We start from the raw sequence: 11499 nt of genomic DNA on the forward strand, positions 1-11499 counted from the left end.
TTTTTATTGTGAATATCGATAGGGTTAATCCGTCTTTTTCGTGAAACGGTCACGTGAGACCTACTCAAACTTTTATTGCTTAGGATAGATGCATTCTTTGTTTTTCCCTCTACTCTTGTATTGATCAGGTACTGGACAAATATTTTTACTCGCATGAGGTCTGATCCACGAAAACAAAATTTTGGCTGTTCCGCGGGCGAAGCCCTTTGATTCTGAGTCTGATTTCTGCTCAGCCCTTTTGTTTTTGAGTAAAATGGAAGCAACCAATTGTGATGGTATGAAGTGATTGCTTTGGGATTTCAATTTTTGGAAAGATAAGCTTACGTCCTCTGAACCGAACTCGATTCCTCCTCCTTGTTGTGCCGCCCCCCCCTTTCTCCCAATTATGCAGCTTTTAGGCACTTGTGTTGGGAAGTGAAGGGGAAACCTAGGTTGTGCACTATTAATTTGGGTACGGAGTTTCGCTCTGTTTTTTATGCTAAGTTGCAGTTTTTTCGTTGGTGAAACTCAGGACAGACCAAGTGAGATGGGTGAGGAACGACAATAAAATTTGATGTATAATTATGTGGAGTAAATGTAATTTAATTCCTGCATGAAACCCGGTTTCTCTTGTTTACTGAGGAGGCTATTGACTCTATTTTGGTGGCAAAGCTAACGACTTTTGAAAATTACTCGTCAAAGTTAAATTTATTTTTCCCATCTTGAAAACCCAGTGCTTGCCTCTCAGTTACTGGGTTCGGGCATGGTCGGAAGGAATTATATTTGAGTTTGTATCAAAGATACGTAGCTATTGTAATGGTTTGTTATAGTCTTGTCTGTTTCTTACTCTTCAGTGTCTTGTTTTAGGAGTCTGAAGTTTTTTATTTACTTGAATGGGGTCAACTGAAAAGGATCTTGGCGAGGAAAAAAGAGAAGAACCACTTGATGGTCAGGTTTATCCAGCGCAGCCTTCTCCTGAAACCAGAAGCCCTCTGGGCAATGGCCTTGTCAGAAAAAGTCTTCAGGGGAAAAATGCCCTATCCTATGCAGACATTCTTCGCTCTAGGAATAAGTTTGTGGATGCACTTGCTTTTTATGAGAGTGTGTTGGAAAAGGATAGTGAAAATGTTGAAGCTCACATTGGCAAAGGAATTTGCCTGCAGATGCAGAACTTGGGCAGCCTTGCATGTGAAAGTTTTACCGAAGCAATTCGTTTGGAACCCCAAAATGCATTTGCTCTCACACATTGTGGGATTTTGTTTAAAGACGAGGGTAGGCTGGTGGAGGCTGCTGAGGTATGATAGCCCAACTGTTGGTGCTGCTTGACTGTTGCAACATGTCACTTTTCCAATTTTGTTTTGGTTGCCACATTAAATGTGGATGCTGATCTTGCTTGAATCTGATACTTGTGTTTGGTTAATTGGTGAAAGACAAAATTTGTACTCAATGTAAAAATTAATAAGTTGTAAAAAAATTGAATTGATATATTTTTGAATTATGGGATAGGCACAATAAAAATGTGTAATTTATGCTAATTCATGACCCTATGTTTATTCCCCAGCCCTGCTGTTTGTTCCATGTTGAGATCATGTTTCAGTTGCTTCTCCTCCCAATATTTTAGGCTCTATTCAGATAAGTACTTTAAAAACGTTTTCAGTGCTTTACAAATGAGAAAAAAACTTAAGTATGTGTTTAAAAATCTATTTTTGTAAAAAGTTTATGAAAATATTTAAAAAACTGTTTTTCAAGTATAGTTTTTAAAGAATGAGTGATGTATTTTTTGATGTTTTAGAACAATAGAGAAAGTTGTTCAAACTTTTTTTAAAAGAACATTTTTGTAGAATAGTTGCCCAAACAGATATTTATTCTTAAAATAACTTTTATATCTTTTTGTAAATTTTTTGTAAAAAACATTTATAAATATCTGTCTATATGGAGCCTTATTTTTTGTGGGCATTTGGAACCAGATGTTTTACCTCTTCCCAATTGATGGGTAGAATGTCCTTTTCACCCTCTTGTGTCGAATTCAGTTGTTATCGGTCACTTTCATTATACAAACATTCATTATAAATTTTTTTAGCCTTTTACTGTATTCTTTGCTCTCTGTGTGATTGATTATAAATGCACAGAAATGGATTTTATATCTTTTTCTCATTTGAAAAATAAATTTCTCCCGATTTGTTCTCTTGGTACATATTTGTGGATTTAAGAACAAAACTTATCATTTGCTTGTGATGGAAAAAAAAATTTCCTTCTCGGTTGTGTGTAACTGCATAATTATGTTCTCTTTCGAGTTGTAGCTGGGAAGCTCCTGAATACTATTGGATGTTTGGACCATTACTTTGAAAAGCTAGTAGTCATTGTCTTTGCAATTGGAGCTTGCCTCAAGCTGTGAATACTAGGCTTTGTTTCATATTTATAAGATGCCTGCAATACAGATGCATCAGAAAGCTCTAAAGGCTGATCCTACGTTCAAGCTAGCCGCGGAATGCTTGGCAATCGTATTAACAGATCTTGGAACAAGCTTGAAGCTGGCTGGTAGCACTCAGGAGGGAATACAAAAGTATTATGAAGCTATCAAAATTGATCCACGCTATGCTGTAATTCCATGTTTCATGGTTTCCATTTTGTGATTTCTAATGAATTTCAACCTTTCTGCACGGGCATTTGAATTTTAACTCTCCCCCCTTTTCATGTGTAGCCAGCATATTATAATCTGGGTGTCGTCTATTCAGAAATGATGCAATATGACACGGCCCTCAGTTGTTATGAAAAAGCTGCAATTGAGAGACCCTTGTATGCTGAAGCATATTGCAATATGGGTGTCATCTACAAAAATCGAGGGGATCTGGAGTCAGCTATTGCTTGTTATGAGAGGTTCGCAGATTACTACTATTTACCATCTTTTGATTAATTTACTAATTTTACTTTACTCCAAAATATGCACTGGATTCTGTTGCTTAATTTGTATGCAGGTGCCTGGCTGTCTCCCCAAACTTTGAGATTGCAAAAAACAACATGGCTATTGCATTAACTGATTTAGGCACGAAGGTAATTTCTAGATATTCTTTACTCATTTATGTTTTTAATCAAGTCCAATTGATTTTTACGAATGTAAATGATTAGTCTATTTCATTATCCTTTCGTCCTAAATGATTGCTTTTTCCTCATCTTCCTTTCGTCCTAAATGATTGCTTTTTCCTTTTCCATCTTTTGGGCGTTTAACTGAAGCATGATGATCATATATTTCCTCAATGGTTGATGTTAAAATGCTGGCAAACTGAAACTCTTTTGACTCCATTATGATATATCATGATTTGCAGTTTAGGTTAAAATATTTTTTCATTTAGAGTCTCGGGTCTCACAAGGCTGTTTTCAGTTCCTCTTCTCTATCACTTAATCAAATGGGATCTTTGAATGAAGTTGTGATAGCCGCATATTAAATGATATTATCTGGTTGAGTACTTTGGAGGTTGCTGCTTTGCAGGTTAAATTGGAGGGTGACATCAGTCATGGGGTGGCATTATATAAGAAAGCTATGTATTATAACTGGCATTATGCTGATGCCATGTACAATCTTGGAGTTGCATATGGAGAAATGCTGAAGTTTGACATGGTAATTGAAAATAAAATACATGGACATCTTTGCCCTTTTAGTGCCGAAAGCCAAATTGTTATTGCAATCCTGGCAGCTATTTTGAGAGATAATCTTGAATAAGACACATCACTTGGATTTTTTTTAATATTTGTATTTTTAGCATTGTGGTTTTAGCTTTTAAATTTATAATGAGTGGTGTATCTTCTGATTATAATTTATGTATATGAGTAAAACATCCTATTTATGCAGGCCATTGTATTTTATGAACTTGCTTTCCACTTCAATCCCCATTGTGCAGAGGCATGTAACAATTTAGGAGTGATATACAAAGATCGAGATAACCTCGATAAAGCAGTAGAGTGTTATCAGGCAAGTTTGGCTCCAGCAATTATTTCTTCATGAAATATCTTACATGTTTATCTTTTATTGGTATAATACATATATGTATTTACAGATGGCATTGTCGATCAAACCGAACTTTTCCCAGTCATTAAACAATCTTGGAGTGGTGTATACCGTCCAGGTTCTGTATATGTAGTTCTCTTCATATTTCTTTTCTTTTTTTGATGGTAGACATGTCTGGTTGGTAAAATTGTACCTCTGTCACTATATACAGGGTAAAATGGATGCTGCTGCGAGCATGATTGAGAAAGCTATAGTTGCCAACCCTACCTATGCAGAAGCATATAATAATTTAGGTCCCTTTCCATCTTTACTTCTACTGGAATGAAAAAAAAAATTGTTTGGTTTACTGTGCCATTGTATTAAGTCTGTTGCTTATTTTGGGCACTTGATGATTTCACCCAAAGATTGATACTTTTAAAATTGCTTCCCATGAAAGGGAAATAATAATTTGGATTTGTATGGGTAAATGTCAATAATGTTTTTTTTATGTATGTGCATCAGTGGATATTGCGAGAACATAACCTACTCATATTCCTGGTTGGTCTTCGCCTAGCATTGTTCATAATCATGCTTAGAATTATCTAGTAGGTCATCAGACTATTAACTGAGCTGGATGTTGAAATCTATTGCGGAATCCCTTTCTTAGCAGTCATACTGATGTGTGGCATTGAATTTGTAATTTTTATTCTGCAGGGGTTCTCTACAGGGATGCTGGGAACATATCTCTGGCAATTGAAGCATATGAGCATTGCCTCAAAATAGATCCTGATTCACGCAATGCAGGCCAGGTTATTCTGTTAGGTTGTTAAAGTAATTAGTAAAATCATGTGGCGAGCCTTTGCAATTTGCATGTGATCGTCATGGATCAATTTGTGCTCTTTTATTTTTTTTCTAGCATCAGAATGTGGCTCTTTATTTCTGGTGCTCTGTATTCTGATCGTATCTGGTTTTGACTAGTTAATGGGTACTTGGATGGCGTTCTTTCTATACTGACCATTAAAAATAATGTTGATTACTTGTCCTAATAATAAAAGTTCTGCTTGGATTACATTTGCGATGGATCTATTGTTTCTTTAGTTATTCGAATTCCTAGTATCACCTTACTAATATCTTGCAGAATCGTCTGCTTGCCATGAACTACATAAACGAGAGTAGCGATGACAAGTTATATGAGGCTCACAGGTCAAGCATCTGGCCATATTTTTACAATTTATGTTATTTCAATAAGATTGACACTCAAGTGCTGCAACTATCAATTTTTCACATTGTGATAAATGGTTAGTTCTCAATATCTGTTGTAGTTTCAAGTGGCATATTAGTGTTTGAATAGGGTTAGATCTGTAGATTTCTGTGAACTCAGGTTTTTGCATTCAGTAGTATGTTCTTCAATGCATGATTGCTTTCTGCTTAATGAAGCTCCCCCCATACATTCTGCTACAATATTAGTGTATTCATCTTGTTAAGAGAATTTAGGAAGAGTATGTATTTATTAGAGTATTTATACAAAGTACATTGAAAGCACATTTAGCAATCCCCTCGACTCTTAGAGAATCTGGTGTACGGTATTAGTGGAAATAAGGGTGGTCGGAGGAAAAAATGGTCAATCTTTCAATTCTCATCTTTTTGCAGGGTATGTTTCATTCAGTGACAATGTAGTAAGAACTATTTAATCTTTGAGTTGATGATAGGTGTCATAATAATTCAATTTTAGTGGCCTTTTCTGATTCTTAACAATTAATAAATCTTTTGTATTATGACCTTGCATTGATTTGTACCTCTGTGTTTATTCAAGTGTAGTTGGCACACGTGTGTATGTATGCATTTTTGCTGTATGATAACATTTTTACATGAGAGTGAACTTATATCTCTAGTTAACATCAGGATAGGCTGGATTATCCTTTTGATGTTTGGTAGCATGTGCAATTTTTTTATTTTTGGGTTACTCTGATTTGAAAAATGCAATTGCAGGGATTGGGGTATGCGCTTTATGAGACTGTTTCCACAGTATACTTCATGGGACAACCCTAAGGATCCAGAAAGGCCAATTGTGATTGGATATGTGTCTCCTGATTATTTTACCCATTCTGTGTCATATTTCATTGAAGCACCACTGATTTATCATGACTATGTGAACTACAAGGTGGTTGTTTTCTCAGCAGTTGTAAAGGTACGGCTACATCGCCTTCTCCGATCCCTAACCCAAAGTACTTGAGTTTCTGGTCAGTTTTACTGAATACATTACTGTATTGGTTTTTTCGGACGGCCATTAGTTTCTGGTTATGCGCTAACAATTCAAAAGCAAATCTAGATTCTCAATTGTGATTCTTACTTTTGAGCTTTTCCTTTTGCGAGACGCAGGCGGATGCAAAAACTAGCAGGTTCCGAGACAGAGTCCTAAAGCATGGAGGGAAGTGGAGAGACATTTATGGTATTGGCGAGAAAAAAGTTGCAAGTATGGTTAGGGAAGATGAAATTGATATCTTGGTGGAACTTACTGGCCATACTGCGAACAACAAGTTGGGGATGATGGCTTGCCGACCTGCGCCTGTTCAGGTATCTCTGAGCAATATCTGGCTCCATTTTTCTGCTTTTATGGTTTTGGGGAACTGGTATTCCAAATCGAGTTTGAAAACTTTTGCTAATATGTCTTTTGAATGGATATGAACAAGTTTTTCATACATTTTGAAGTCATAATCGATGGATAACTCTCTGTTAGCCATGTTTAAGTCAAAATTTGGCCAATGCTGTAGTTCCTTGTCTTCTTCAGTTCCTTCTGCTAAATCTATCATTCTTCTGATTTTTTAAAGATGTTGATACCATAATCTTAGCGTGATGATTAGCAAGTGACCAGTATAACATGTATAACTATTGGATTTTGACAGGATCTATCTTTTTTCCCTGCTATTTACTCAATCTGTGATTCTGAATAACTTGGCGCTTTAGGTGACTTGGATTGGTTACCCGAATACAACTGGTTTGCCTACCATTGATTATAGAATCACTGATGCTCTTGCTGACCCCCCTGATACAAAACAAAAGTAACTGTTTTTGTCAACTTTCTTTGAATTTTTCTTTATTGGTTCCGAAGTTGAGTACTTGTTTTAGTTTGAATTAAAATTCTGTGCAATTCTTCCATGGATGCCAGACATGTTGAAGAGTTAGTTCGATTACAAGAGTCCTTCCTTTGTTACACTCCTTCGCTAGAAGCAGGGCCAGTGTGTCCAACTCCTGCCCAATCCAATGGCTTTGTTACTTTTGGTAGCTTCAACAATCTTGCAAAGGTATTAATAAAAGTGGAGCAAGTGTTTTCACTAAGCATTTCGCATTTATTAGTTAAATCATGCCTTCTCTCTCTCCTCTTTTTTTCAAAAATTTTCAAATACGTCAGATAACACCTGGAGTGCTTCAAGTCTGGGCGAGGATTTTATGTGCAGTTCCAAATTCTCGGCTTATTGTGAAGTGCAAGCCTTTTTGCTCTGAAAGTGTGAGACTTCAATTTCTTTCGATGTTGGAAAAGTTGGGTTTAGAATCACAACGGGTTGATCTTCTGCCTTTAATTCTTCTCAACCATGATCATATGCAAGCATACTCTTTAATGGACATCAGGTATCATCTTTTTTCTGTCATATGGTCGCTGGGATAATAAAGTTTGCAGTTTTGCTTCTCACTCCTTGTTAGTCCAGCTTCTATTGCTAGATTTTTTAAAAATGAATCACATTTTTCTTGATGTGAGTGACAAAACTCTTTCTATTTCTAGCTTGGATACCTTTCCTTATGCGGGTACAACTACCACATGCGAGTCTCTATACATGGGAGTTCCATGTATTGCAATGGCAGGTCAAGTTCATGCTCATAACGTTGGTGTAAGTCTCCTCGACACAGTTGGTATGTATTTTTCCCCTCAAACATAATTATACGAGCAGGCTAGCACCGCACCGTTTGAAAATGTTATATATTGGTTGGATAAATCAGATTGTGTGGTGATTAATACTTTCAGGATTGAGCAATTTAGTCGCCAAGAATGAAGAGGAATACGTACAGCTGGCTTTACAGTTATCCTCTGATATACCAGCCCTCTCAAGCCTGAGAATGAGTCTGCGAAATCTCATGCTCAAATCCCCCTTATGTGATGGATCAAAATTCACAAGAGGCCTAGAGTCAGCCTACCGGTACATGTGGCAGAGATACTGCAAGGATGACGTGCCATCTTTGAGGCATATTGAAATGTTGCAACAGAAACAGGACATTCATTCACAAGAAACTGTTTCAGAAGATCCAGCTGTTATATTCATTGACCCAGCAAAGATAAATATCTCTGGAAATGATCCCCTTGCACAACCCACCATCAAGACCAATGGGTTTATCATGGAGCCATCTTCCTCCTTCAGCACTTCAAATCGAGAGAAAACGAGTCGTCGAGGAGAACAACCAACAACCAAGGCAAGTCGTGCTGACCGTGAAATGTTCGATAATTCCTTGAATTGAAGGTGCCCTGTGAATTACGACACGCCGTATTTGGGATGGTGCTCTGGTAGAATTTGGGCTGAAATTGCTTAGATGAATTGATAGGAACTACTCAAATAGATATTTGTATTTGGTGAAGGTATAAAAATTAGTGTAGGAATATGAAAGTTTTAGAGCCAAGGGCTTGTGCTGGGATATATTACTGCAATTCTGCCACCCCGTTGGTTGTAATGGGGTTTCTTCTCTAATGTATAAAATTGTGCTTTTATTTCAAAAAAATCAATTAAGTCACAACATTGGTTTTGATGTCTGGTTTCTGCGCCAATTTCTATTTTATTTTCTTATTCGTCTGTTATACTCCGAATCAACATAAATAATATTTAACAAAAAAAAAAAACTAATTGTATTATCACCACAGGGAAAGCCAAATCAACATAATTGTGCATGAACATGTATTGTTTTAGTAGTATCAATGATTTGCCAAAAAAAAAATTAAAGAGGAAAGAATGAACCAACACAAACCAGGTTTTGTTTCTTCTATGCGAGATTGCAGATCTGTTCATCATGAAAACGTCCATCTATACTCCATCTCTCAGAAGCTCTAGCGTTGACACGTCCATAAATCATTGTCTGCCACCAATCAATCAAACTGTCGACAACGCACATCTTAAAATACAATTATCAAAATAAATATATCATGTACTGAATATTATGTTATATATCATCAATTATTCATGTGTATATTATTGTTTTCTCACAAATAAACGGCCAAGTAACGGGTGCAAAGATGCAATGTCCCGGCATGGACGAAAGGAAAAGAAGACACAGGAAGGAAAGAGCGGGTGGATCTTGGAGCTGGCGAAGTTGATCATATGCCTGTGGGAAGTGATGATCAAGTAGCTTGAGCGGGTAGAGAATCATATTCATAAGAAACTCTTGAATTATTGTTGTTTTACAAAAAAGGCAACACAAGTTGAATTTCTTTTCTTGCAGTGATTTGATAAACTAGAAAACAACGGTGGTACATATTTAGTCACTTCACAATATGATATTAGGAACCTCATTATAAAATTCTTATTAATTAATATCTATTTGTGTGTTTAGACAAATATGATTTTGGTAATGGAAATATATCGAATAATTATTCGGTATTTATTATCCCCCATGTAGTAAAAAAGAGAAGTTGGTGAAAAATCCCCAATCAAAATATTTATTTGGGTTCACTCCCTATCCACAAAATTGTAGTACTATGTCATACAAAATGTGACACACTTCATGTAGAAATTGGTACACTTCATGTGGAAATGTGGTACTAAAAAAGTACCCAAGGACTGAACAGAAAAAAAATCGACGGCTGGGACGGAAGGCCAATTTCCCGTAGTAAAAACATCAAATTTATGTTTTATTATTAATTTTTATTGAAGAAAATTTAGGGGGTGATTGTTGAATAAAAAACCTACGAGGGTGCATTTGCGAATGCCCATAATTGGATTCATTAAACCCCAGCGAAGCCCATTTCCCAGTCACATATAGTTCGATCCAAAACTTTTATTGGACAAACCCTAATCCTTTCAACTCCTGCTCCCCTCAACCATCTGCAGCGGCATCACTCACCGGCTAGACATAGGCAAAAATGGGTCGTGTTCGTACGAAGACAGTGAAGAAGTCGTCCCGCCAAGTGATCGAGAAGTACTATTCGAAAATGACCCTTGATTTCCACACCAACAAGAAGATTCTGGAGGAGGTGGCCATCATCCCCTCGAAGCGCCTCCGCAATAAGATAGCTGGTTTCTCCACTCATTTGATGAAGCGGATCCAGAAGGGATCCGTTCGTGGTATCTCGCTGAAGCTTCAGGAGGAGGAACGCGAGCGCCGAATGGATTTCGTGCCCGATGAATCAGCCATTAAGATTGACCGCATTGAGGTTGACCAGGAAACTGTTGATTTGTTGGAGTCCATGGGGATGAAGGAGCTCCCTGGTGTTGTGCTTAGGGAGGATCAGGGACCCATCGATGTTGCGCCACCGGTGAACTACGGCCGTGGCGGTGGAAGGAGATACTAAGAGGAAGGAAAAGGCTTTTCTTGGAGGTTTCTTTTCTATTTTAATTGTTATTCAGTGATGGTTTACTGTTAATTTTTGCTAAATGTTGCATAAAGGGACTTTATATTAGACTGCATTTTGGGAATTTGAGACTAGTTTTTTTTATGTGTTTTTAATGTTTCACATTTTGCATTTTTTTATAGTCAAGGTTCTCTTTATGCTATTCAATATAATTGGTAGCTTTGAAATTTAGTTTGTGTTGTTTGATTGTGACTTTGATTACTTGTTATGTGCAACGTTGCTAATAATTTTGTTTGAAAGCCAAAATCTTGCTATTGCTTGACTTGCACCTGTGCTGATGCCTGATTATCCTGCTGGAACCGATTGAGTTTGGAGTTCTTGGTTATTACCTATTGAGTTTGGAGATGTTGATTATTGTTGTGTTTTGTCTTGTGTGTGTGTTTGTAATGTGCTTTCTTTGCTGAAGATGATAGGTTTCTCACGCTACTATGTCTTGATTTGTTTGGGCAAGTTATTCTGTTGTTTATCCTGCAGCTTGTTCTATTGTTACTTGTTTGTTATTTTGTTCGGTTACTAGCTACGATTCCTAGTTAATTGTGATTCCTACTTTATAGTTGAAATTCTCGGAAATCCTCTTCTTTTATTGATCAAACGACCTGATATTTGTCTATACATACCTTTGGACTTCAATGGTGAGTTGGACTAAGTTTGAATCTTTGGACTTCTTTGAAGAACTGCTGCGGTTCAATTACTCGTACAAGTTTCTCAACGCTTTCTTGGACCCAAAAAACCAAGATGGTGTGCTGTGAAGTTCCCCGAAACAAACTTGCAATACCCTTATTAAGAAAATGAGCATTGTTGTTTCATTAAATCCTGCTTTGTTCATTGATATGTTTTGCAAAAGTCGGTCATTTTAAGGGTCTTAGCTGTGTACTGGTTTAGATTTTTAATGATTTTTGTGGAGTTTAAAAATATAAAGATATTTAATGTA

The 11499-nt window shown here is 36.8% G+C and overlaps 2 protein-coding genes across 6 annotated transcripts; both read left to right on the plus strand.

The window, feature by feature from the left end:
• The first annotated feature begins 104 nt into the window (after positions 1–104).
• LOC140977282 (probable UDP-N-acetylglucosamine--peptide N-acetylglucosaminyltransferase SPINDLY) lies at positions 105–8752 on the plus strand. Of its 5 annotated transcripts, none has more exons than XM_073441970.1 (18): positions 105–451; positions 834–1274; positions 2418–2579; positions 2681–2856; positions 2955–3030; positions 3467–3595; positions 3827–3946; positions 4032–4100; positions 4194–4275; positions 4676–4770; positions 5100–5164; positions 5951–6149; positions 6341–6535; positions 6926–7020; positions 7128–7263; positions 7371–7588; positions 7740–7867; positions 7980–8752. In XM_073441970.1, the coding sequence occupies exons 2-18, from the start codon at positions 873–875 to the stop codon at positions 8465–8467; spliced, it is 2835 nt and encodes a 944-aa protein (XP_073298071.1). In that variant the 5' UTR covers positions 105–451; positions 834–872; the 3' UTR covers positions 8468–8752. The 5 variants fall into 5 exon arrangements, with proteins under 5 accessions (XP_073298071.1, XP_073298070.1, XP_073298074.1 ...); XM_073441969.1 differs by having other exon boundaries at positions 847–1274; XM_073441973.1 differs by having other exon boundaries at positions 847–1274; positions 7740–7845; positions 7980–8205.
• Positions 8753–9963: 1211 nt separating this feature from the next.
• LOC140977284 (small ribosomal subunit protein eS17-like) lies at positions 9964–10685 on the plus strand. Its single transcript, XM_073441974.1, has one exon. It carries the CDS (start codon positions 10080–10082, stop codon positions 10506–10508), a length of 429 nt encoding a protein of 142 aa, XP_073298075.1. The 5' UTR covers positions 9964–10079; the 3' UTR covers positions 10509–10685.
• The last annotated feature ends 814 nt before the right edge of the window (positions 10686–11499 follow it).

The sequence above is a fragment of the Primulina huaijiensis genome, chromosome 5 (genome assembly GCF_012295235.1).
Source record: "Primulina huaijiensis isolate GDHJ02 chromosome 5, ASM1229523v2, whole genome shotgun sequence".
Taxonomy (NCBI): Eukaryota; Viridiplantae; Streptophyta; class Magnoliopsida; order Lamiales; family Gesneriaceae; genus Primulina; species Primulina huaijiensis.